The sequence below is a fragment of the Rana temporaria genome, chromosome 11 (genome assembly GCF_905171775.1).
Source record: "Rana temporaria chromosome 11, aRanTem1.1, whole genome shotgun sequence".
NCBI lineage: Eukaryota > Metazoa > Chordata > Amphibia > Anura > Ranidae > Rana > Rana temporaria.
Genome location: NC_053499.1, coordinates 156,275,644 through 156,301,683, shown reverse-complemented (window position 1 = coordinate 156,301,683; position 26,040 = coordinate 156,275,644). Strand labels below are relative to the sequence as shown.

General features: G+C 44.3%; 1 protein-coding gene across 1 annotated transcript in view; it reads left to right on the top strand.

Moving 5' to 3' along the window:
• The window catches only part of LOC120917906 (neural-cadherin-like), a 94,824-nt gene that overhangs the window by 28,113 nt on the left and 40,671 nt on the right, over window positions 1-26,040 (top strand). Inside the window, exons 4-10 of the mRNA XM_040329502.1 lie at window positions 223-427; window positions 2,051-2,162; window positions 4,952-5,201; window positions 12,490-12,632; window positions 17,618-17,790; window positions 20,751-20,919; window positions 25,786-25,956. Of these exons, the coding sequence (XP_040185436.1) occupies window positions 223-427; window positions 2,051-2,162; window positions 4,952-5,201; window positions 12,490-12,632; window positions 17,618-17,790; window positions 20,751-20,919; window positions 25,786-25,956 (1,223 nt within the window). The remainder of the gene's footprint in view (window positions 1-222; window positions 428-2,050; window positions 2,163-4,951; window positions 5,202-12,489; window positions 12,633-17,617; window positions 17,791-20,750; window positions 20,920-25,785; window positions 25,957-26,040) is intronic.

Below are 26,040 nucleotides of genomic sequence, written 5' to 3'. Positions count from 1 at the left end.
AGGCGGGCTTACGCTGGCCCATTTACGCTACGCCGCCGTAACTGCTTTGTGAATACAGCACTTGCCTCTCTAACTTACGGCGGCGTAGCGTATATGAGATACGCTATGCCTGCCTAACGTTAGGCAGGTCTTACTGAATCTGGCTATAAGACTTTGCACCACTTTTGTTTTGACGCACCTGGAAGGTATTTAGTTGCTTTTAACCAAATGTTCTCATTTCAGCCTGGGGACGGTGTCGGCGCTCTCCCACCAGAACAGGACGTTAAGCTACAGTTTGGTGTCCAACCCTCACAATTTGTTCACCATTCACCACCTGAGCGGGGAGATCTCAATGACAAAGAGTGTGGATTATGAGACGGAACCTCATCAGTTTCTGCTCCTGGTGAGAGCAAGTGAAGACCACCAATCGCTGACCAGCACTGCTGAGGTAGGCACAGAATGCATTGCTAGGTATTGTGTGCATTGGCCGATCTCTTTCTGTATAGCGAGATTATACCGCATGTTCAGAGTTTACTGGCTCAATTTGTGTCGTAACAGTTTTTTTTTATTTTTTATTGTAATTCATTTGTTGCCTGTGAGTTTGAACATGCCCCAGGTGGAAGCTAAAATCAGGCTGACGGGGGGGTGTGGATGCAGGGACGTAATTACAGCGAGGCAAAAAAGACGCTTGCCTTGGGCGTAATTTTTCAGGGGGGCAGCGCCACTCCCAGGCAGAAGGGACACTACTAGCATTGGTGTTTCGCACCCGGGTGACACCCACCAGAAGGGCTGCCAGGGAGTGACTGTTTGGTGACAGGGGAGTAAAGCAGAAGCAGAAGGTGGCGGTGGCTGCAGCCTCTGATCCCAGAAGTAGCTCACTTGGCAGAGCAGGTCAGATTTCCAGTAGCCTCGCTACACACTGCTGGTAAAAACGAGCTGGCATAGTTTTTTTTTGGGGGGGGGGGGGGAGAACCTCCTAGTGTAGTATGGGGGGATAGGAGAGCCCCCTCTCTCTCACCCCTTCCCTCTCTTCCCCTCACCTCTTCCCCATGTCTCTTTCACCCCCATCTCTCTCTCTCTATCTCTCTCGCCCGCCCCCCTTTCTCTCTCTCGCGCCCCTCATCTCTCTCTCTCTCGCCCCCTCTCTCTCGACCCCCTCGTGCCCCTCATCTCTTTCTCGCGCCCCTCATCTCTCTCTCTCACCCCCATCTCTCTGTCGCGCCCCCTCTCTCTCGTGCCCCCCTCTCTCTCTCGCCCCCCTCTCTCGCTCTCTCTCTCTCGCCCCCATCTCTCTCTCACGCCCCCATCTTTCTCTCTCACGGCCCCCTCTCTCTCTCGTGCCCCCCTCTCTCTCTCGTGCCCCCCTCTCTCTCTCTCACGCCCCCCTCTCTCGCTCTCTCGACCCCATCTCTCTCTCTCACGCCCCCATCTTTCTCTCTCACGCCCCCCTTCTTTCTCTCTCTCTCTCGCCCTCTCTCTCTCGCGCCCCCCTCTCTCTCTCTCTCTCGCCCCCTCTCTCTCTCTCTCGTCGCCTCGTCGCTCTCTCACCCCCTCTCTTTCTCTCTCACCCCCTCTCCTTTTCTCTCTCGCCCCCTCTCTCTCCCCCCAGGTGGATCTTAAACGGGAAGATAGATTGGATGGCACCCGATTTTAGCCTTGCCTAGGGCAGCGAGAGGCGGGGCAGTGACACAAGGTCTGCAGGGTCTAAAACACGTTGTCACCTTTCTTGTGCTATAGCAAAAATGATAAGAGACTTGCATTGCCTTAAAAGAATAATCAATTGGCAGATAAAACAGTCCTTACATGGCAAAGTTGTCCTTTAAGTCACGCAGCTCTTCCTGGAGACGGGGCCGGTCTGTGACGATGCCGCGGCCTTGTCGTTTTCTGGCACGTACACGCACGGAGGGAGCCGCTTTATGACCCTATCACAGCGCTGACGTGCAAGCAGATGCTTTATTGTCCTGTTTGCCGGCAGCAGGCGCTCACTGATTCATTTTTATATCAAGATATTAGTGTCCGGTTTATTGCGCTCTGCTGGAACTCTTCCGCGCTTAATGGAAATGTCTTGCAGGTTGCGGTGGTGATTACAGACGTAAATGATTGCGCCCCCGAATTTCAGCAGACCATCTACAGCAAGGAAGGCGTCCCTGAGACCGTGCCGCCGACATCCACCCTGCTGCAAGGTTAGTAACATCTGGCCGAGCTAACGAGGAGCCATAAATTCTCCGAAAACGGCGCCGCGCAGAAAAAAAAAAACGCGGCTCAGATACTTACCCCAACCGCAAGGATCAAGGAGGAACTCCGGAGAAAGTTCACATTTAAAGAGATGCCAGACGCATTTTTTTTTTTTTTTTTTATTGTTGACGGTAATTCGGAAAGTTTTAAAGCCAATAAGGTCTGAAGTAAGCCGATGGGCCACATCCCCAAAATGTACACAATACCCATGGAATCCCCCCCCCCCCCCCCCCCAAAAAAGAATTTAGGGCACTAAGCCAAAAATAAAAAAAACAACAAAAAAAATACAATTGTAAAACAATACATTTTATTAAATATTAAATAAAACCACTATAAAAGCAAGGCAGATGTACAATTCAGGCCAAAAAATAATTATTTTAAGGTTTGGCTTCAAATTAGTTTTAAGGCACCAAAATAAAAATAAAATACAATTATAAAACAATAAAATGTATTAATTTATTTATAAATTGTATTAAATATTACATAAAACCACAATAAAAGAAAGGCAGATATACAATTCAGACCAAAAAAATAAAAAATTTCCTGTCGTTATTTTAAGGTTTGGGTTCAATACTTTTAAAAAATAATTAACTACAAAAAATAAAACAATCCATTTTATTAAATATTACATAAAACCACGATAAAAGCAGGGCAGATATACAATTCAGGCCAAAAAAATATATATTTTAAGGTTTGGCTTCGAATTACCTTTAAGGCACCAAAATAAAAATAAAAATATTAAAAAAAAATACAATTATAAAACAATACATTTTATTATTTTTATTTATAAATTGTATTAAATATTACATAAAACCACAATAAAAGCAAGGCAGATATACAATTCAGGCCAAAAAAAAATAATATTTTAAGGTTTGGCTTCAAATTACTTTTAAGGCACCAAAATAAAAATAAATAAATAAATAATTCAATTATAAAACAATAAATGTTATTAATTTATTTATAAATTGTATTAAATATTACATAAAACCACAATAAAAGCAAGGCAGATATACAATTCAGACCAAAAAAAAAATCCAATTTCCTGTCGTTATTTTAAGGTTTGGGTTCAATACTTCAATACTTTTAGAAAATAATTAACTACAAAAATAAAACAATCCATTTTATTAAATATTACATAAAACCACGATAAAAGCAAGGCAGACATACAATTCAGGCCAAAAAACATATATTTTAAGGTTTGGCTTCAAATTACTTTTAAGGCACCAAACCAAAAAACTACAATTATAAAACAATACATTTTATTTTATTTATACATTTTATTAAATATTACATAAAGCCACAATAAAAGCAAGGCAGATATACAATTCGGGCCCAAAAAAAAAAATCCAATTTCCTGTCGTTATTTTAAGGTTGGGTTCAATACTTCAATACTTTTAAAAAATAATTAACTACAAAAAAAAAACAATCCATTTTATTAAATATTACATAAAACCACAATAAAAATATTACATAAAACCATGATAAAAGCAAGGCAGACATACAATTCAGGCCAAAACACATATATTTTAAGGTTTGGCTTCAAATTACTTTTAAGGCACCAAACCAAAAAAAAAACTACAATTGTAAAACAATACATTTTATTAATTTATTTATAAATTGTATTAAATATTACATAAAACCACAATAAAAGCAAGGCAGATATACAATTCAGGCCAAACCACAAAAAAATTACTAGAAAAATTATTAATAAAAATGCCATAAAACCATCCCCTATGTTGTAGACGCTATAACTTTTGCGCAAACCAATCAATAAACACTTATTGCGATTTTTTTTTTATTTTTTTTTTATTTTAACAAAAATATGTAGAAGAATACGTATCGGCCTAAACTGAGGGAAAAAAAATGTTTTTTATATATATATATTTTGGGGATATTTATTATAGCAAAAAGTAAAAAATATTGAATTTTTTTCGAAATTTACGCTCTTCTTTTTGTTTATAGCGCAAAAAATAAAAACCGCAGAGGTGATCAAATACCACCAAAAGAAAGTTCTATTTGTGGGGAAAAAAGGACGCCAAATTTGTTTGGGCGCCACGTCGCACGACCGCGCAATCGTCCGTTAAAGCGATGCGGTGCCGAATCGCAAAAAGGGGCCTGGTCCTTTAGCGTCAAAATGGTCCGGGGCTGAAGTGGTTAAAAAAACGAATTCGGAACTAAACGAATTGCACATGTCTACAAACTACATACAATATCTAAGCCCTGAAAAATGGGGAGGTCTTTGAGCCCCCGATACCCAGTGGATGGTTTATAAGACAATTTTCCACTCGGTTCCTTCGACAAAAGTCGAATGAAGCATGAAATTTTTCGGGCGGTGCTGAAATGAGCCAAATTCCGAGCTGTCTATGGATAGCTTAAGATCTTTACATTTTAGAGCCATAAAAACCTGACGGGGTCCTAACCCCCCATTACTCCAAACTCCAAATAAAAGTCTTGGCTTCACACACACAATGTAAGAACTCCTTTTTTTTTCTCTAAAAGATAAAACCCAAAATGATGATACGTTTTATCTTGCACACGGCTTCCGCGGGCAGCCCGGAACAAAGGAGCGAGAGCGCAGAGCGGGAAGCGGCGTGCACACAGTAAATAACAAAAGGGGGATAATTATCGGGGCCGCACACAAGCAGTCATTTTCCTGATGATGGTGTATCTATGTATCCTTTCCTCCTAATTGTTCTCCTGCTCCAGCAATTATTTCCTTTCTTCTCTCTCTCCGCAGTCACGGCCGCTGACTGCGACACCGGCGCCAACGGCGACTTCTCCTACTTCACGCTCAGCCCTGATTTCAGCATCTCCGAGAAGGGTGTCATTAGCCCGGCACGGGGCCTGGACTACGAGCGGCCCGGCCACCTGTACGAGTTCGTCATCCTGGCGGTAGACCGCGGCGAGCCGCCCAACACCGGGACCGCCACCGTCAGGATCCGAGTCTCCAACGTCAACGACGAAGCGCCGGAATTTTCCCAAGCAGTGTCAGTTCTCAATATTTATTATACCCGGAGGATAGATATATTCTGTGATATCAGGACCTGAACACATTTATCCATCTATCAAAATAAAGATAGATAGATAGATAGATAGATAGAAGAGTAAGGGATTAATGTAGAGATCTATATAGAAAAAAAAAAAAAGAAGAAAACATATACATGATAGATACACTTTATGAGAGACAGATAGATGATAGATATGGATAGGTATCATATAGATAGATAGATAGATAGATAGATAGATAGATAGATAAGGGTAAGGTAGATAAAATAGTGGAAGATAGATTATCTACCTTACTACCCTACCGTTGTCTATCTATCTATCTATCTATCTATCTATCTATCTATCTATCTATCTATCTATCTATCTATCTATCTATCTTCCTTTATTTTGATAGATAGAAACATAGATAATGATAGGGTAGTAAGGTAGATAATCTATCTATCTATCTATCTATCTATCTATCTATCTATCTATATAAAGGAAGATAGATAGATAGATAGATAGATAGATAGATAGATAGATAGGGTAGTAAGGTAGATTATCTATCTATCTATCTATCTATCTATCTATCTATCTTCCTTTATTTAGATAGATAGATATATAGATAGATAGATAGATAGATAGCAGATAGATTATCTACCTTACTACCCTATCATTATCTATGTTTCTATCTATCAAAATAAAGGAAGATAGATAGATAGATAGATAGTTGATGACATAATTGATAAAATAGAGATGGGTTGGTAAAATAGAAGTTGAGTGGATAGATGGATAGCAGATATTACCACAGATAGATAGACAGATAGGTAGATTATCTATCTATCTATCTATCTAGATATCCACCCAACTTCTATTTTATTAATCCTGCCATTATCTATCTATCTATCCATCCATCTATCTACCAAAATAGAGGAAGATAGATGGATAGATAGATAGATAGATAGATAAGGGTAGGGTAGATAAAATAGAGAAATATAGATAATCTACCTTACTACCCTATCATTATATATCTATTGATCTATCTATCTATCTATCTTCCTTTATTATGATAGTGGATAGATAGATAGATAGATAGAGTAGTAAAGTAGATAATATATCTATCAAAATAAAGGAAGATAGATAGATTATCTACCGTATCTATCTATATATCTATCTATCTTCCTTTATTTTGATAGATAGATAGATAATCTACCTTAATACCCTACCATTATCTATCTATCTATCTATCTATCTATCTATCTATTAAAATAAGATAGATAAGAAGATAGATAAGAAGTTAAAATAAGATAGATAAGAAGATGGATAGAAAGAAAGATAGATAGATAATGGTAGGGTAGATAGAATATAGATAGAGAATAGATTATCTACCTTACTACCCTACCATTGTCTGTCTATCTATCTATCTATCTATCTATCTATCTATCTATCTCTGATCATTTCATCTATCTATCTATTGAAATGTATGTCATCTATTCTCTATCTGTCAAAATAGAGGAAGATATCTATCTCTCTATCTAGCTATCTTCCTCTATTTTATCTACCCTACCCTTATCTATCTCTCTATCTAGCTAAGGGTAGGGTAGATAAAATAGAGGAAGATTATCTACCTTACTACTCTACCATTATCCGCCTGTCCGTCTGTCTATCTATCTTTCTATTTCTCTGTCTATCTATCTATCTTCTGCTATTTTGATAGATAGATAGATAGATAGATAGATAGATAGATAGATAGATAGATAGATAGATAGATAGATAGATAGATAGATAGCAGATAGATAGATAATGGTAGGATTGATAAAATATAAGTTGGGTGGATATCTAGATGGATAGATAGCAAATATTATCACAGATAGATAGATAGATAGATAATCTATCTATCTGTGATAATATTTGCTATCTATCCATCTAGATATCCACCCAACTTCTATTTTACCAACCCATCCATATTTTATCAATTATGCCATCAACTATCTATCTATCTATCTATCTATCTGTCTGTCTGTCTGACTATCTATCGATCTATCGATCTATCGATCTATCTATCTATCTATCTATCTATCTGTGATAATATCATCTATCTATCAAAATGGAGGAAGATAAATAGAAAGACAGATAGACAATGGTAGGGTAGATAAAATAGAGGAAAATAGATGATCTACCCTATCATTATCTATCTATTGATCTATCCCATTCATGATCTCAATCTCTTATCTATCACTATCTATCCCTCTCTTTTCATCTATCATACGTTCTTATATATCAGTGTGTGTATATACGGTATATATATATATACTTCTGCATCATATTCCTGTTTCTCGGTCTCCTCCATAGTAATTGATGCTTCTTCTTATCTGTACAGAGAACACATCGCCCCCCCCCCTCCCCCCCCCCCAGACCTAATCATTTTCTTTTGTGCCTTTAAGTCTAAAGTTTTGTATTTTTACCCTCGATTAGAGCGCAGTTGTCTGTATTTTGCTGCGAGCAACCGAACCCCCTCCTCCCCCCCCTCCCTCCCTTCCCCCGGACCCCCTGTCAGCTCCACAGAACACAGCTTGTTACAGACACGATGGTGGCCTATTTTTTTCCTTAAAATCCTCCTGCATCTTTCCGAGGCCCTTCCATGTAATGTCTGAGCCTCCTGTGTCTCTGTGGCTTTTTGTTTTACAGCTTGAAAGCTGTCAGAGCCGGGAATCGATTTGCTCGTTAGACTTCAGGCGAAGAGAGTGGCCTCTGGGCTGCAATTTGCTGCTGAGCGGCTGAACGGAATCGCATGTGTTCCCGTTTCCTAATCCGCCGCACCGATCCAGGGCTTATATATAGTGTGTGTGTGTATATATATATATGTGTATAGAGCAAGGGGGGCAGACCTAACTAGTATTGGCAGTGGTAAGTCATGCCCGAGGCGAGGACACCCAGAAATAGTCCAAGCAGGTTTGTTCTGCAGTTTGATTTAGCAAACAACAAATACGGTTTTACCAGCAGAGATGTGTAGAGGAAGTCCATTGTATAAAACAAATAAAATATCTGCTTGTCCAAATCAGTAAACTCGGGTCAGTTCTTGGCCTGTTCTGCCAGGTAAGATGTGGACCCAAGGACCCAAGGACCAAGGCTTTATCTTAACCAAAGCTCTACAAAGTCTCCAAGCTCCAGGACCCAGTTCAAGGGGCTAGATTCAAGTAGCCCGCCGTAAGTTTGTGCGGGCGTAGCGTGTGTTATTTACTAGGGTTGTCCCGATACCAATACCTTTATCGGTATCGGGACCGATACCGAGTATTTGCGGGAGTACTTGTACTCCCGCAAATGCCCCCGATGCCTGAATAGAATACTTGCCCCCCCCCGCCGCCGCCGCAAACCCTCCGCCGCCGCGTTAATCCGCGTGCGGGGAACATTACAGCTTTCGTTTGAATAGCTGTATCCCCGCAGCGTATAGACACTCCCCCTTGCACGGGATTGGACGGATGATCTGTCCAATCCCGAGCAACGGGGAGTGTCTATACACGGCGCGGCGGGGATACAGCTATTCAAACGAAAGCTGTAATGTTCCCTGCACGCTGATTAACGAGGCAGCGGCGGCATCATCCAGGTATGGGGGACATGGCTGGATATATGTGGGGGGGACATGGCTGCAATATGTGGGGGGACATGGCTGCAATATGTGGGGGGACATGGCTGTAATATGTGGGGGACATGGCTGCAATATGTGGGGGGACATGGCTGCAATATGTGGGGGGACATGGCTGCAATATGTGGGGGGACATGGCTGTAATATGTGGGGGACATGGCTGCAATATGTGGGGGGACATGTCTGTAATATGTGGGGGACATGGCTGCATATGTGGGGGACATGGCTGTAATATGTGGGGGGACATGGCTGTAATATGTGGGGGGACATGGCTGCAATATGTGGGGGGACATGGCTGCATTATGTGGGGGACATGGCTGCATTATGTGGGGGACATGGCTGTAATATGTGGGGGACATGGCTGCAATATGTGGGGGTACATGGCTGTAATATGTGGGGGACATGGCTGTAATATGTGGGGGACATGGCTGCAATATGTGGGGGGACATGGCTGTAATATGTGGGGGACATGGCTGTAATATGTGGGGGACATGGCTGGATATATGTGGGGGGACATGGCTGCATTATGTGGGGGACATGGCTGCATTATGTGGGGGACATGGCTGTAATATGTGGGGGACATGGCTGCAATATGTGGGGGTACATGGCTGTAATATGTGGGGGACATGGCTGTAATATGTGGGGGACATGGCTGCAATATGTGGGGGGACATGGCTGTAATATGTGGGGGACATGGCTGTAATATGTGGGGGACATGGCTGTAATATGTGGGGGACATGGCTGCAATATGTGGGGGGGACATGGCTGTAATATGTGGGGGACATGGCTGGAATATGTGGGGGGCATGGCTGGAATATGTGGGGGACATGGCTGTAATATGTGGGGGACATGGCTGTAATATGTGGGGGACATGGCTGGAATATGTGGGGGGCATGGCTGTAATATGTGGGGGACATGGCTGCAATATGTGGGGGACATGGCTAGATATATGTGGGGGGACATGGCTGCATTATGTGGGGCGACATGGCTGCATTATGTGGGGCGACATGGCTGTAATATGTGGGGGACATGGCTGTAATATGTGGGGGACATGGCTGCAATATGTGGGGAACATGGCTGCAATATGTGGGGGGACATGGCTGCATATGTGGGGGGACATGGCTGCATATATGGGGGGACATGGCTGCATCTGTGGGGGGACATGGCTGCATATGTGGGGGGACATGGCTGCATTTGGGGACACATTTAAAAAAAAAGTATCGGTACTTGTACTCGGTCCTAAAAAAATGGTATCGGGACAACCCTATTATTTACGCTACACGGGCAAGTGCAGTATTCACAAAGCATTTGCTCCGTAAGTTGCGGCGGCGCAGCGTAAATGGGGCCCGGCGTAAGCGCGCCTAATTCAAATGAGTATGAGGGGGGGCGTGTTTTATGTAAATGGGTGGTGACCCGACGTGATTGACGTTTTTTCCCGAACGGCGCATGCGCCGTCCGTGGAATTTCCCAGCGTGCATTGCTCCAAAGTACGCCGCAAGGACGTCATTGGTTTCGACGTGAACGTAAATTACGTCCAGCCCTATTCTCGAACGACGTAAAAAATTCAAAATTCGACGTGGGAACGACGTCCATACTTAACATTGCGTACGCCTCATAATAGCAGGAGCAACCTTACGCCGAAAAAGTCTAACGTAAACGACGTAAAAAAATAGCGCCGGGCGTACGTAAATTTGTGAATCGGCGTATCTAGGTCATTTGCATACTCTACACCGAAAACGACGGAAGCGCCACCTAGCGGCCAGCGTAAATATGCACCCTAAGACATCAATGGGCACAGTGGCGACAATTAAAGGGCACAGCGGTGACAATTAAAGGGCACAGCGGTGGCAATTAAAGGGCACAGTGGTGACAATTGATGGCACAGTGGCTGTGTTTGATGGCATGGCACAGTGGTGACAATTGATGGCACAGTGGCTGCAATTGATGGCATGGCACAGTGGTGCGAATTGATGGCACAGTGGCTGTGTTTGATGGCATGGCACAGTGGCTGCGTTTGATGGCATGGCACAGTGGTGACAATTGATGGCACAGTGGCTGCAATTGATGGCATGGCACAGTGGTGCGAATTGATGGCACAGTGGCTGCGTTTGATGGCATGGCACAGTGGTGACAATTGATGGCACAGTGGCTGCGTTTGATGGCATGACACAGTGGTGACAATTGATGGCACAGTGGCTGCGTTTGATGGCATGACACAGTGGTGACAATTGATGGCACAGTGGCTGCATTTGATGGGCACAGTGAGGCTGCAATTTTTTTTTCCGTTTGCGCCCCCCCAAAAATGTTGAGCACCAGCCGCCACTGCTCCCAACCATGTCAAGCTCAACCTAACCCCCAAATATAACCTTAAAATAAACTCCCAGCCCTAATTTTAAACTCAACCTAACTCCCACCCCTAGCTTTAGGCTGAACATAACCCTAAATCCTAACCTCAAACTCAACCTAGATAAAAAATCCTGAACTTCAAACTCAACGAAAACACTGAACAGACCAAACTAATCAAACACGGCCACCCTGGATACAGTGAGCCATAACTACATTTATCTTGTCCTACCGCCTATCTAGGAGGGTGCTACACAGCTTGGGGCAGATCCACAAAGCGAGTACGCCGGCGTACTTTCAAATTTCCCGCGTCGTATCTTTGTTTTGAATCCTCAAAACAAGATACGACGGCATCTGGGTTAGATCCAACATGCGTACGTCTTCGTACGCCTTCGGATCTAAGATGCAATTCTTCGGCGTCCGCTTGGTGGCGTTCACGCCGTTTTCCGCGTTGAGTATGCAAATTAGCTATTCTAGTCGGCTTTTTCCGGTGTATAGTTAAAGCTGCTATTTGGTGGCGTATGCAATGTTAAGTATGGCCGTCGTTCCCGCGTATAATTAGAATTTATTTTTTTCGTTTGCGTAAGTCGTCCGTGAATCGGGATGGACGTAATTTACGTCCACGTCAAAACCATGACGTCCTTGCGACGTCATTTAGCGCAATGCACGGTGGGAAATTTAGGGATGGCGCATGCACAGTTCGTTCGGCGCGGGGACGCGCTTCATTTCAATGAAACACGCCCCCTAGCCGCCCAATTTGAATTCCGCGCCCTTACGCCGCGAGAGATACACTACACCGCCGAATTCTTTCAGGATTCAAATCAAAAAAAGTAAGTTACGGCGGCGTAGCGTATCTCAGATACGCTGCGCCGGGGCAGATCTTTGTGGATCTGCCCCCTTGTCTCTATAATATTATATTAATTAGGATGGGAATCAAAGCAGGTGTGCAGAAATCTGATTTTGGGAACTGCAGAGATCTCATCAATAGAGTCCCCAAGAGCTACAATATAGGGAACTGTAAGGTGGTTTGTGACTCCAGCATCTACCAAACACTGTTTTGGGTGGACTGATTGATTGAATAATAATTTCCAAAACGCGTCAGCTGAGTTTTAATAGGCAACTGGGGGTTATAATTCCATATGTACCATTTTTCTTCATAGAAAGTCTAATTTTCCATGGCTATAGAAAGTGCCGTGTTTGTGCCCCCGGAGAGCGTAATCTACTAATGCAAGGCGCCCAACCAATTATACGTCCGAAATAATAATTGCAGGCATCGGCTGAAACCTTCGTGTCCTATTTTCTAGATATCGGACGTTTGTGTCAGAAGACGCGGCCCCCAACACCCTGGTGGCCACGGTACAAGCGTTCGACCCTGACGGAGACCGAGTCACTTATGAAATCTCTGAAGGAAACAAGGAGGGAAATTTCGTTATTGATCCTCAGAAAGGTAATCACGGTTTCGAGGAGCAGACTCCAGAGTGTTTACGCGTCAGACTGTGCAAATAGAGTTTCTGAAGGCACTTTATTGATTGGACCCGGCATTTTCTACCCAACAGAAATCAATGCAATAAAGCACTTGGTGTCATCAGACTAGAGATGCAATTATTCTGCGGCCAAACCGATAGATTGCGGGCGCTCTCTCTTATAATAAGTAGTTTGCAGGGAGGAATGGTGATGTAAAGACTGCGCACTATCAGAGTTTACTGTAGTCGGGGTCAGTGAACAACGGCGTTCTGATTGGTTGGTGTGGGTCAATGCCCCTTTGCATGTTATCTTTGTTGCCTTTATCAAGAGGATCATTCTTTGAGTTTGTAGTAAAAACCTAAATAAATAGTCTATTATTGGCTAAAATATCATTAAAAAATAAATAAATAAACAAACAGCTTTTGCTGCAATACTCACTTTCATTTGGAGATGTCCCCAGCAGAACCGTGGGACTTTGTAGGCAAACTAAAGATATGCGTAATGTAATAAAATAACAACATTTATTAATATCCCACGGTCCTACCCTTTTTCCTTTTTTTTTGTTAACAAAACTTTGTGTATATAAAACGCAACACCTTTGCGCTTGGTGTAAAAAAAAAATCCGCAATTGTGCAAAAAAAAAAATTGTGCAACAAATTTACAAAAATAATTTCACAAACTCACTTAAATTAGAGACAATGGCCCAGATTCAAGAAGCAATTGCGTCTGCGTAACCATAGTTACGCAGCGCAATTGCTTACTTGCGCAGGCGTAACGACTTCTCCTGATTCAGAGAGCTCGTTATGCCGACTGCAGCCTAAGATATGCGTGGCATAAGGCTCTTATGCCCTCATATCTTAGGCTGCATTCTTACACAGGCCGCTAGGTGGCGTTCCGGTAGTGGTCAGCGTATAGTATGCAAATTGCATACTAACGCCGATTCACTACCCTACGCGAGCCCTGCGTACGCAGTTTACGTCGTTTGCGTACGTCGGTTTTTGCGTAAGGCTGCCCCTTCTAATAGCAGGGGCAGCCAATGCTAAAGTATACCCGTCGTTCCCGCGTCGCGAAATTTGAAATTTACGTCGTTTGCGTAAGTGAATCGTGAATGGCGCTGGACGCCATTCACGTTCACTTTGAAGCAAATGACGTCCTTTTGACGTCATTTACCGCAATGCACGTCGGGAAAGTTTCCCGACGGAGCATGCGCCCTACGCTCGGCGGGAACGCGCCTAATTTAAATGATTCCTGCCCCCTACTTGATCATTTAAATTGCGCGCGCTTACGCCGGGCATTTTGCCGGAGCGCCCACGCAATTTACGGAGCTACTGCTCCGTGAATCGCGGGTAGCGCAGAAAATTTGCGGGGGCGCAGGGCAAAAACGGCGCAGGGCAAAAACGGTGCCCTGTGCCTACGTAAAAAAAGCGCAAGGCTACCTGAATCTGGGCCAATGCATTCCCCAAAAGCCAGCATAGATTATACCAAATAATTGTATAAATGTATATCTGGAAAGTATTCATAGCGCTTCACTTTTTCCACATTTTGTTATGCTACAGCCGCATTCCAAAATGGATTAAATTCATTGGGCCAAATTCTCAAAAAAGCTGCCTAACTTAACTTTCAGCAGTTAACTTACACAGGCGTTAAATTTCTACCTAAGTGCCCGATCCACAAAGCACTTACCTAGAAATTGCACGCCGTGGGCCAAATCTTCAAAGGAGATACGCAGGCGGAACTGCTGTTCAGCCTGCGTATCCCTGTGGCTATCTTTGGAAACGATCCTCAGAAGGATTTTTCCAAAGATAGTCAGAAGATCCGACATCTGTAAGAGACTTAGGCCTCGTACACACGACAGAGATTCTCGGCAGAATTCGCCGAGAAACTCGGTCAAAACCCGGATTCTGCCGAGAATCTCTGTCGTCTGTACAGTTTTGGCTCGATGGAGCCGCCGAGGAGCTCGACGAGAAAATAGAGAACATGTTCTCTATTTTCTCGTTGGCCGCGTTGTTCTATAGGAGAAGGCGGCCCGCCGAGCTCCTCGGCGGCTTCATCCCAAAACGAGACGAGGAACTCGACGTGCCAAGCACGTCGAGTTCCTCTGTCATGTGTACGGGGCCTTACACTGTCGTCTCTTAGGATGCAGTACCGCATCCGCCGCTGGGGGCATTTCGAGTCGAAATGCCGCTTTGCGTATGCAAATGAGGACTTAGGCAGATCCACAAAGCTTTTTAGCTTTGTGTTTTCTGCGTAAGTTACGTTTTGCATACGTAAAATTAGGGATGCTTTTACAAGGCCTAAACTGTTTAGACCTTGTAAAAACAAACCTTTTTTTCGATCGCCGCATTTTTTTTTAAATTTCGATTTTTTTTTTTCCGGCGCGTATTTTTTTTTTTACCCGACGCAACTTTATTGTCCCGTCGCGATCCACAAAGCCCAGCGTAAAGTACGTTCGCGCGATGCACGTCGGGAAAAATGACGTCACGCGCATGCGCCGAACGTCCGGCGCAGGAGCGCACCTCATTTGAATAGGAATCGCCCCCTCGAGCAGACGACCGCCTTGCGACGGAGGCACTTGGGTTACACGGCGTTTAATTTCTAGGTAAGTGCTTTGTGGATCGGGCACTTGGGTAGAAATTTAACGCCTGTGTAACTTAACTGCTGAAAGTTAAGTTAGGCAGCTTTTTTGAGAATTTGGCCCCGTGTAACCTAAGTGCCTCCGTCGCAAGGCGGTCGTCTGCTCGAGGGGGCGATTCCTATTCAAATGAGGCGCGCTTCCGCGCCGGACGTTCAGCACATGCGTGTGACGTCATTTTTCCCGACGTGCATCGCGCGAACGTACTTTACGCCGGGCTTTGTGGATCGCGACGGGACAATAAAGTTGCGTCGGGTAAAAAAAAAAATACGCGCCGGAAAAAAAAAATCAAAATTTAAAAAACGCGGCGATCGAAAAAAAGGTTTGTTTTTACAAGGTCTAAACAGTTTAGGCCTTGTAAAAGCATCCCTAATTTTACGTATGCAAAACGTAACTTACGCAGAAAACACAAAGCTAAAAAGCTTTGTGGATCTGCCTAAGTCCTTCTGAGGATCGTTTCCAAAGATAGCCACAGGGATACGCAGGCTGAACAGCAGTTCCGCCTGCGTATCTCCTTTGAAGATTTGGCCCATTATTTTCCTCAAAATTCTATAAACAATCCCCCATAATGACAATGTGAAAGATGTTTGAAATCTTTGCAAATGTATTAAATATAAAAAACAAAGAAATCCCATGTACATAAGTATTCACAGACTCATCCCATGTACATAAGTATTCACAGACTCCTCCCATGTACATAAGTATTCACGGACTCCTCCCATGTACATAAGTATTCACAGACTCCTCCCATGTACATAAGTATTCACAGACTCCTCCCATGTACATAAGTATTCACAGACTCCTCCCATGTACATAAGTATTCACAGACTCCTCCCATGTACATAAGTATTCACAGACTCCTCTTATGTACATAAGTATTCACAGACTCCTCCCATGTACACAAGTATCACAGGCTCCTCCCATGTACATAAGTATCACAGGCTCCTCCCATGTACATTAATCCACGTCGCAAATAGTCAATGACGTGAACGTAATTTACGCAAAGCCCTATTCGCGAACGACTTACGCAAACAACGTAAAATTTTCAAAATTCGACGCGGGAACGACGTCCATACTTAACATTGGCTGCGCCTCATATAGCAGGAGTAACGTTACGCCGGAAAAAGCCTTCCGCAAACGACGTAAAAAAATCCGCCGGGCGCACGTACGTTTCTGAATCGGCGTATCCAGCTCATTTGCATATTCTACGCTGAACTCAACGGCAGCGTCACCTAGTGGCCAGCGTAAATATGCAACTAAGATACGACGGTGCAAGAGACTTACGCCAGTCGGATCTTAGCCTAATTTTGGCGTATCTTGCTTTCTGAATACAGAAAGAAGATACGCCGGCGCAGCTTTGAATTTACGCGGCGTATCTATAGATACGCCGGCGTAAATTCTTGCTGAATCTAGCCCTTAATGTTTTGAGTTGGCACCTTTAATCACTGTGTTGTTGCTCTGGATGTAGTGTATAGTTTATACAATTATATTTTTATTAAGATTTTCATCATAAAGGGTTACAAGAAAAAAGGAAAAAGAAAAGAAAAGGGTTGAATAGAGCCCGTAGGTACATTAAGTACACTTAGTGACAAGGTTTTAGCTCTTAGTATACATTGCTATAAAAAAAAAAATATATATATATATTAAAGCAACATTGCAAATACGCATCTAAGGTATTGTATAGCAAAAGCCATGGTTGAGAGTAGAAAAATAAATAAAAAAGTGTAGAAAAATGTGGAGTTTCTGGGGGGTTTTGAGGCCAAGTAGAAGTTGTATAATGTATGACTGTTATTTGTGTACTGTCATTTTTTTTTTTTTTTTATTAAAATTATTATTATTACTAGAATTTAATAAAATATTCTAATCTAAATTATTAGAATTGAAATATACATTTTTATAATTCTAATAAAAAGTATTAGAATAAAAAAAAACCCTTATAGATGTGAATCCCAATGATTGAAAATAAAGATATGTTCTGCCTTTCCCCCCTTTTTATATATATATATTTTTAGTTTGTTTGGTTAATAAATTTAGCGGTAAGAGAGAGCTTGACACTTTTGGAATACATAGGGAGAACCCCCCCCAGGGCAGAGTGTGAGATATATTTTGTCTTTTTCTCTTTTTCGAAAAAAACTTTTAAATATTAAATATGAAAAAAAAAATATATAAATATAAATAAATATATATATATTTCCAAGAAAAAAAAAAAAAGAATTAATTAATTCAAACTCTATTTCTACAACTTGATTGGAGTCCACCTGTGATATATACGTATCTCTGAAATCCTATTGAATGTAAGGAAGAAACTAATAATTGTATCTTCTGTCAATTACCAGGTCTTATTCGCCTTGGCCCAAGTCCTCTCCCCCAGCTCCACGGGACTGAGTACATCTTGTATGTAACCGCGGCAGACGACAACGCCTCCGGCGGTCCGCACAGCCTCACCAGCACGGCCACAGTCCTCGTTCGAGTGGATGACATCAATAATAACAAGCCCATTTTTCATCAGGTGGGTTTGAGTTACCTTTTTATTTCACATTTCACCAGTCAGCATTCTGGTATATCCAAGTCACACACTGGAGCTTACACGGGGTTACACGGGGCTGAGGACCCACCCTTCCCCCATGTGACAACACTGAGGAAGGGATGAGTCCTATGCTCCCCTATACCCAGAAGTACTGAATATTTCACGATATCACTCCTGTCAGCCAAATGGAGGAACAGATTAGGCATCATAAAGTGAATATGAGATGTTAGAGGAACCGTTTGCCAACCGCCCTATAGCAGATTTACTGCTGCATGGTGGCCATGCTGTGCAGAATCGCATATATATATATATACACATACACATATATATATATATATATATATATATATATATATATATACAATTTATTATTATTATATTTTTTTTTATATGTGTGTGTGTATATACACACACATAATTTATTATTACTATTTTTTATATATATATATATATATATATATATATATATATATACTTAAAGTGGAGTTCCACCCATTAATATAACATTACATCAGTAGTTTTAAAAAAATGTCATTAGTCCTTTAAGAATTTTTTTTTTTTTTTTAAGATGCCTTCAAAGTGTTGTTGCTAGGCAGAATAGTTAATCTTCCCACTTCCTGCACCTAGGTGCTTAAGCTTCCTAACCTACACCGCACAGACTCCTGGGAAATAGTGGGTGTAACTTTCCAGGAGTCTGTGCACTCCCCAGTCTCGAAGAATCATGTGACTTGGACAGTACAGGTGCTGAAACCTGATCTGAAACCTATTACACTGCTTGTGCAGCACTGTGCATGTGCGAGATCTGCAAGGCTGAAATCCAGGAAGTCATACAGTCTGGCTTCATGATGCCCACACTTAAGATGGCCCCAGTCAATTTCTATTTTATAAAGTGTCTAAATGCTGTAACAACCTAACAAAACGGACCTTAGTTTACAGTCTAACTTTACTAGAATACATTAAGCTTGTGTATTACAGGGGTATTTATATATAAAAAGTGAAATTGTGGCCGGAACTCCGCTTTAATATTGTATACACATTTTTTTCCTTTACATACATTTTATATATAAATGTATGTAAAGGAAAAAAATGTGTATATAATATTATTTTTTTATATGTGTGTGTGTGTGTGTGTGTGTATATATATATATATATATATATATATATATATATATATATATATATATATATATATATATATATATATATATATATATGATTCTGCACTTATGGGTAGGGGCGCAGGCACGCCACCAGTGCCCAGCTCCTGCTGAGCGACCAACAAACCACCCCCCACCCCTGGTGCTCACTCCATCGATCGTCGCTCCCCCCCGTTGCTCGATCGCCGCATTGCTCGCCCGCCAGGCGCCCCACCAGCCCGGCACTTACCCTATAATGGTGACGGCTTTGGAGGTTTCCCCCCTGCATCTCCTCCCGAGTTCCCGGTGGTCGCTTCTCCTCTGCCAATCAGGACCTGGTACTCCAATCCAATCGGGTCTCAGGACCCGCTTCCTTATTGGCCAGGAGGAGAAACGGGAAGACACTGGCGAATATTAAATTGCTAATGTCACACAAGAGGGTGGGCTCCGAGTCCAGTGCTCTACGCCTCAGGCTCTATTCATGTGCTTCCGGAAAGAAAAAAAAACAACTCATTGAAATCCATGCGTCCGGTGCCCTACTTGTAGATTAGGGGCCAGGCGCATGGATTAGGGGGGGTGGCGCCGCTGCATGAACGACCGCCACTGGTCACAGCAGAAGCCGATCAGCGGGTGCCGACCAATGGATGTCCACCAGCACCCGCCGATCATCGAGGAGAGACACAAATGTAGACAAGGGGCAGAGCTCCGTCCTGTCAGCGGGGATGCGATGGATCTTCTTTCCCTGTACATCCCTTAGTGAAAGAACAAACACATTTAACCCTTGGATCACCCTAGATGTTTAACCCCTTCCCAGCCAGAGTCATTAGTATAGTGACAGTGCAAATTCTTCTCACCGTATTAGTGTCACTGGTTCCCAAAAAGTGTCAAAAGTTAGTGCCAGATTGTCTGCCGCAATATCGCAGTCCCACTAGAAGTCGCTGATCGCCGCCATTACTAGTATACATTTTTTTTTTTTATAAAAAATCCACTATATTTTATTGGGACGCCTGAATTTACACGCATATGGGGCCCGGATTCAGAAAGAGATTTGACGGCGTATCTCCTGATACGCCGTCGTATCTCTGAGTTCCGACGGTCGTATCTATGCGCCTGATTCATAGAATCAGGTTACGCATAGATATCCCTAAGATCCGACAGGTGTAAGTGTCTTACACCGTCGGATCTTAGGCTGCAATTCCAGGCCGGCTGCTAGGTGGCGCTTTCGTATTATTACGCGACGAATATGCAAATGAGGAGTTACGCCGATTCAGAAACTAACGACCGCCCGCCGCTTTTTTTTACGTCGTTTGCGTTTCGGCTTTTTCCGGCGTATAGTTACCCCTGCTATATGAGGGGTAGCTAATGTTAAGTATGGCCGCCGTTCCCGCGCCGAGTTTTGAAATTTTTAAGTCATTTGCGTAAGTCGTTCGCGAATACAGATGGACGTCCTTGCGACGTCATTTAGAGCAATGCACACTGGGAGATTTTACGGACGGCGCATGTTAGAGCGCCCAAAGTTAGAGCGGCGTAACGTATCAGAGATACGTTACGCGGACCGGACAGATATGCCAATGTATCTGAATCCGGCCCATGAACTTTAATGGCATCCCAGTCTTAGTCCGTAGGGTTCAATATTGAGTTGGCCCCGCCCTTTGCAGCTATAACAGCTTCAACTCTTCTGGGAAGGCCGTCCACAAGGTTTAGGAGTGTCTATGGGAATGTTTGACCATTCTTCCAGAAGAGCATATATTTTAAGGTGATGGTAGTTTTGTAAATGACCCAGCTTATCAAATGTTGTCTTTGTAGTGTGCCGAGTACAGCAAGAACGCCTCGATTCTAGAAAACCAGCCCCTGGGGACGTTTGTGCTTCAAGTGGAGGCAAAAGACGCGGACAGCGGAGTGAACGGGCAAGTGAAATATGGGATCGTGCACAGAGAGGGATACTTGCCTGCCTTCACCATCCACCCCGACACAGGTAACCAAGAAAGTCAACCAACACAAATACCTCAGAGGAGGACCATCCGCTGTCCTTTTTAAAGAGAAGATTTTCCCATCAGTCCCGGGGTAGGTTCTTCCAGCGTCCAGGATGAGGACCTCCCTCTGCTAACACATGACTTAGAATGGACCACCCTGTGCTTTTTCCTCATCCCCACACTCTGGCTGCCTATGGTTGGCCCATGGTTACCCAAGTTTGGCCTATTGCTTGCCTGTTGAGAGATGATTGCACATGCATGGTGCATGCATCATGTCAGCTGCCGGAAGCTAGGGTGCCCACGTGTCCCGGATTGCCCAGGACTGCCCAGGAGTAGTGCGGCAGTGCTGTCCTTTAGAACAGCTTTTCCCACCTTTTTATCATGGAGGAACAGTGTGTCTATAAGGGAGCAGTGTGATCTAGGGGGAGGGCAGCACAGAGCCGGGAGCATTGTGTGTATAAGGCAGTAATGTGATCCAGGGGGAGGGGGCAGAGCGTCGGAGCAGCCTGTGTGTAAAGCAGCTGTGTGATCCAGGGGGAGGGGGGCAGGGAGCCGGGAGCAGTGAGTGTATAAGGCAGCAGTATAATCCAGGTGGAGGGGACAGAGAGCCGGAGCATTGTGTGTATAAGGAAGCAGTGTGATCCAGGGGGAGGGAGCAGAGAGCCGGAGCAGTGTGTGTGTGTGTAAAGCAGCAGTGTGATCCAGGGGGAGGGAGCAGAGAACCGGAGCAGTGTGTGTGTGTGTGTGTGTAAAGCAGCAGTGTGATCCAGGGGGAGAAGGGGGCAGAGAGCTGTAGCATTGTGTGTATTAGACAGTAGTGTGATCCAGGGTGAGAGTGGCAGAGAGCCGGAGTATTGTGTGTATAAGGCAGCAGTGTGATCCGGGGGGGGGGGGGCAGAAAGCCAGAGCATTGTGTGTATAAGGCAGCAGTGTGATCCAGGGGGAGGGAGCAGAGAGCCGGAACAATGTGTGTGTGTGTAAAGCAGCAGTGTTATCCAGGGGGAGAGGGGGGCAGAGAGCTGTAGCATTGTGTGTATAAGGCAGTAGTGTGATCCAGGGGGAGAGGGTCAGAGAGCCGGAGTATTGTGTGTGTGTGTGTATAAGGCAGCAGTGTGATCCAGGGGAGGGGGGGCAGAAAGCCAGAGCATTGTGTGTGTATAAGGCAGCAGTGTGATCCAGGTGGAGGGGGACAGAGAGCCAGAGCATTGTGTGTATAAGGAAGCAGTGTGATCCAGGTGGAGGGGGACAGAGAGCCAGAGCATTGTGTGTATAAGGAAGCAGTGTGATCCAGGGGGAGGGGGGGCAGAGAGCCAGCGCATTGTGTGTGTATAAGGCAGCACTGCCCTAGACTAAGCCTGATTTGTCGGTGTGGCAGGACTGTGCTTGTGTGACTGGCAGCCTCTGTACCACTTCTGTACTACTGGGGGAGAACCAGCCTATTCTCAGCAGCCCCTCCGGGGTAAGCGCTACATAAACTCTATACATTGAAAGGATCCCTTCATGCCTTTGCACATCCATATTTATATTATGTACGGGGTTAAGCTTCTCAGCCGTGTGAGAAAAGAGGATTAGACTTGGACACAAAGCAAAAGGATAAACATGTATTTAATGAGTAATATAGAAAAATAAAATATCCCCCCCCACCTCCTATCTGAGGCTCGTCATTGATGACTTCGGGGGACGTGCTGCACCCTACCGTAGTCCTGGCATACGGCTAAAGAAGAATTATCCCTACTATACTCCTTACAGGCGAATTTCCAATCTTCGCTATCAGAATTGATAAAAAATAATAATAATAATTTAACAAATTTCAAGAAACAAGGAAGAATAGTTCTGTATTGTATGACCATCAGATGTCCTCTATAAATGTTCTTCCTTTTCATACTTCATGAGCCGTTATGGAAGCGTCCTTCACTCCAATGCCTCGCTCTGTATGGAAACTACAAAGATCTTCTCTGGTGAAGCATTAACTGTTTTACTTCCACAACAATAGTTGTCTCCCTTCTGAAGAAATTGCTGATCGTCTTATCATTGTCCTTTCCCATTGGTTCTTCAACGGGAAAGTCTGACTTCCTTATAACCCCCGGAGCGATCTCTGTGTTGTAATGAATTAGGCGGCAGTGTTGTCATCCTTTTAGAACCGCTTTTCCCACGGAGGAAACCCTAAAATAACTCCCCGGTCTCAGGGAATCCCTGCTAACAATTGCCACACCTACAGATCAAGATACCATTGTGGGATTGTCCCTGAGAATGATGCTCTCTACATGTGTGGTCATTGACATGGGCATCCGCTCCATAGGGCAAGGGGGGCCGTTTGCCCCCCCCTGGAATCGCCAGGGAGAGCCAGGAGCAGGGCCGAACTGGCCCTGGGGCCGATTTAAGCGGTGACTGCAGCGCTCCCTTGCCCTCTAGTTGTCCCTTATTTAGAGTGCCTGTCCCTCTTCTGGAATCAAATCCATTTGTCCCTCTTTCCAAAAGGTTCCTCTTTTGGACCTGAAATAAATATACTGTCAATATTGTGTAGTGTTTCAATCAAGGGAAAGGGGTGCTGTGTAATGAAAAGAAGTTCAGTGATGTGGGGTGCTATGTAATGTAAAGGGGGGGGCAGTGATGCAGTGTTCTGTGTAATGTAAAGGGGTCCAGAGCTGTGGGGTGCTGTGTAATGTAAAGGGGTCCAGAGCTGTGGGGTGCTGTGTAATGTAAAGGGGTCCAGAGCTGTGGGGTGCTGTGTAATGTAAAGGGGTCCAGAGCTGTGGGGTGCTGTGTAATGTAAAGGGGTCCAGAGCTGTGGGGTGCTGTGTAATGTAAAGGGGTCCAGAGGTGCAGTTGTGGAGAGGGGGTACACAGTAGTGACAAAGAGATATTGAAATATGCAGGGGGCACAGTGGGGCACAGATCACTTAAAGGGGTTGTAAACCGTTAGGCCACAAAAGGCGGATCCGCTGCCACGGAGTCCCCCGGCCCAGCGGGAGATCTCTCCGTTGATCTTCGCTGAGACAGGTCCCTCTCTATGGAGAGATCGGACAGAAAAAACGGACGGCATGTCCGTTTTTATAAGATCTCACCCGATCCGATCCACCAGGACAGATGGCGAACGTATCGCCATACATCTGATTTTAGCGGATCGGACCGGATCGGATATCAGCGAACATGGTCACCGCTCATGTCCGTCGGTCCATAGACTTACATGGAGCTCATCAACTAAAACATTTTAGTCGACTACATGAATGCTATTTTAGTTGACTAAAATGCGACTAAAACAAAAACAATTGAGATGACTAAAATACGACTAAAACTAAAATGGCATTTTAGTCAAAAGACTAAGGCCCCGTACACACGACCAAACATGTATGCTGAAACTGGTCCGCGGGCCAGTTTCAGCAGACATGTTTGGTCGTGTGTGGGCGCGAGCGGGCCGAATTCCAGCAAACATTTGCCCGCCGGGCCTTTTCCCAGCGGACAAATATTCCTGGACGTGTTTTAAAACCGTCCGCTGGAATCCTGCCCGCTCGGACATGTACGGTCGTCAGTACATGTCCAGGCGCCCGCCGTCCCTCGCATGCGTCGAATGACTTCGACGCATGCGTGGAAGCCTTTAAATGGCAGGCCCGCCCACGTCTCCGCGTCATCGCCGCGGCGACGACGAGGACACGCCCCGCGTATTGTTTACGCGCGGACTTCTGTACGATGGTGTGTACAACCATCGTACAGAAGCCCTCTGGCAGACATGTACGGTGAAAACGGTCCGACGGACCGCTTTCACCGTACATGTTTGTTCGTGAGTACCCGGCCTAAGACTAAAACTAAATTGAAATATGACTTCAAAATGAACACTGGTCTGTAGTGCATGTTGTTCATACCTCAATACCATAAATAATAACATATTCGATTTTTCACTCCAGCAGTATATAATGAGTTTGGTATCAGTGAGAGAAATAGTGTCCCATCATTGGTGTCAAGTGGGAGGAATAGTGTCCCATCATTTGTATCAGTGGGAGGAATAGTGTCCCATCATTGGTTTCAGTGGTAGGAATAGTGTCCTATCATTGGTATCAGTAGGAGGAATAGTGTCCCATCATTGGTGTCAGTGGGAGGAATAGTGTCCTATCATTGGTGTTAGTGGGAGGAATAGTGTCCCATCATTGGTTTCAGTGGGAGGAATAGTGTCCCATCATTGGTTTCAGTGGGAGGAATAGTGTCCTATCATTGGTATCAGTGAGAGGAATAGTGTCCCATCATTGGCTTCAGTGGGAGGAATAGTGTCCCATCATTGGCTTCAGTGGGAGGAATAGTGTCCCATCATTGGCTTCAGTGGGAGGAATAGTGTCCCATCATTGGCTTCAGTGGGAGGAATAGTGTCCCATCATTGGTATCAGTGGGAGGAATAGTGTCCCATCACTGGTATCAGTGGGCGGAATAGTGTCCCATCATTGGTATCAGTGGGAGGACTAGTGCCCATCAATGGTATCAGTGGGGGGAGGCATAGTGCCCCGTCATTGGTGTCAGTGGCAGAATTAGTTCCCCAAGGGCTGGATAAGGGCAAGCAATTGGCCACAGTTTGGAGACCACTGGTAATTGGTTTTGAAGCTCAGTGCAGACTTCCGAGAAAAAGATGGAGCCAATCACACAAGCTGCCAGTTATACGGAAGGCCTCCCAGGTTCTAGATTGCCAACAATAAAAATGAAATGGATTTTTTTTTTAATAACAATACATTTTAAAATAGTTTTAAAAACGTTCTGAAAAGTGAGCGTTCCTTTAACTGTGATTGGTCAGGTCGGGCAACTCATTTCAGGAAGCAACTATGGCTGGACCCGTGGCCGCACATTGATCTTGTCCCATCTAGCTGTTGTTTTCCCCTCCTCTGTAGGAATTATAACCACACTTCAAATATTCGATCGGGAGAAGGAGAAGGAATATCCGCTGACCATCAAGGCCACCGACCAGGCCAGTGACCCCCTCATCAGCCTCTGCCAGATAAACATCGCCATCCTCGACCAGAACGACAACGACCCAAGCTTCGAAAACAACCGCTACGAGTGTAAGTCCTTCCGAGGCCGTTACTTTCTATCACTTTCAATCATTTCGTGTGACATTTGCTACAATGTTTCTGTTTTCAATCCAT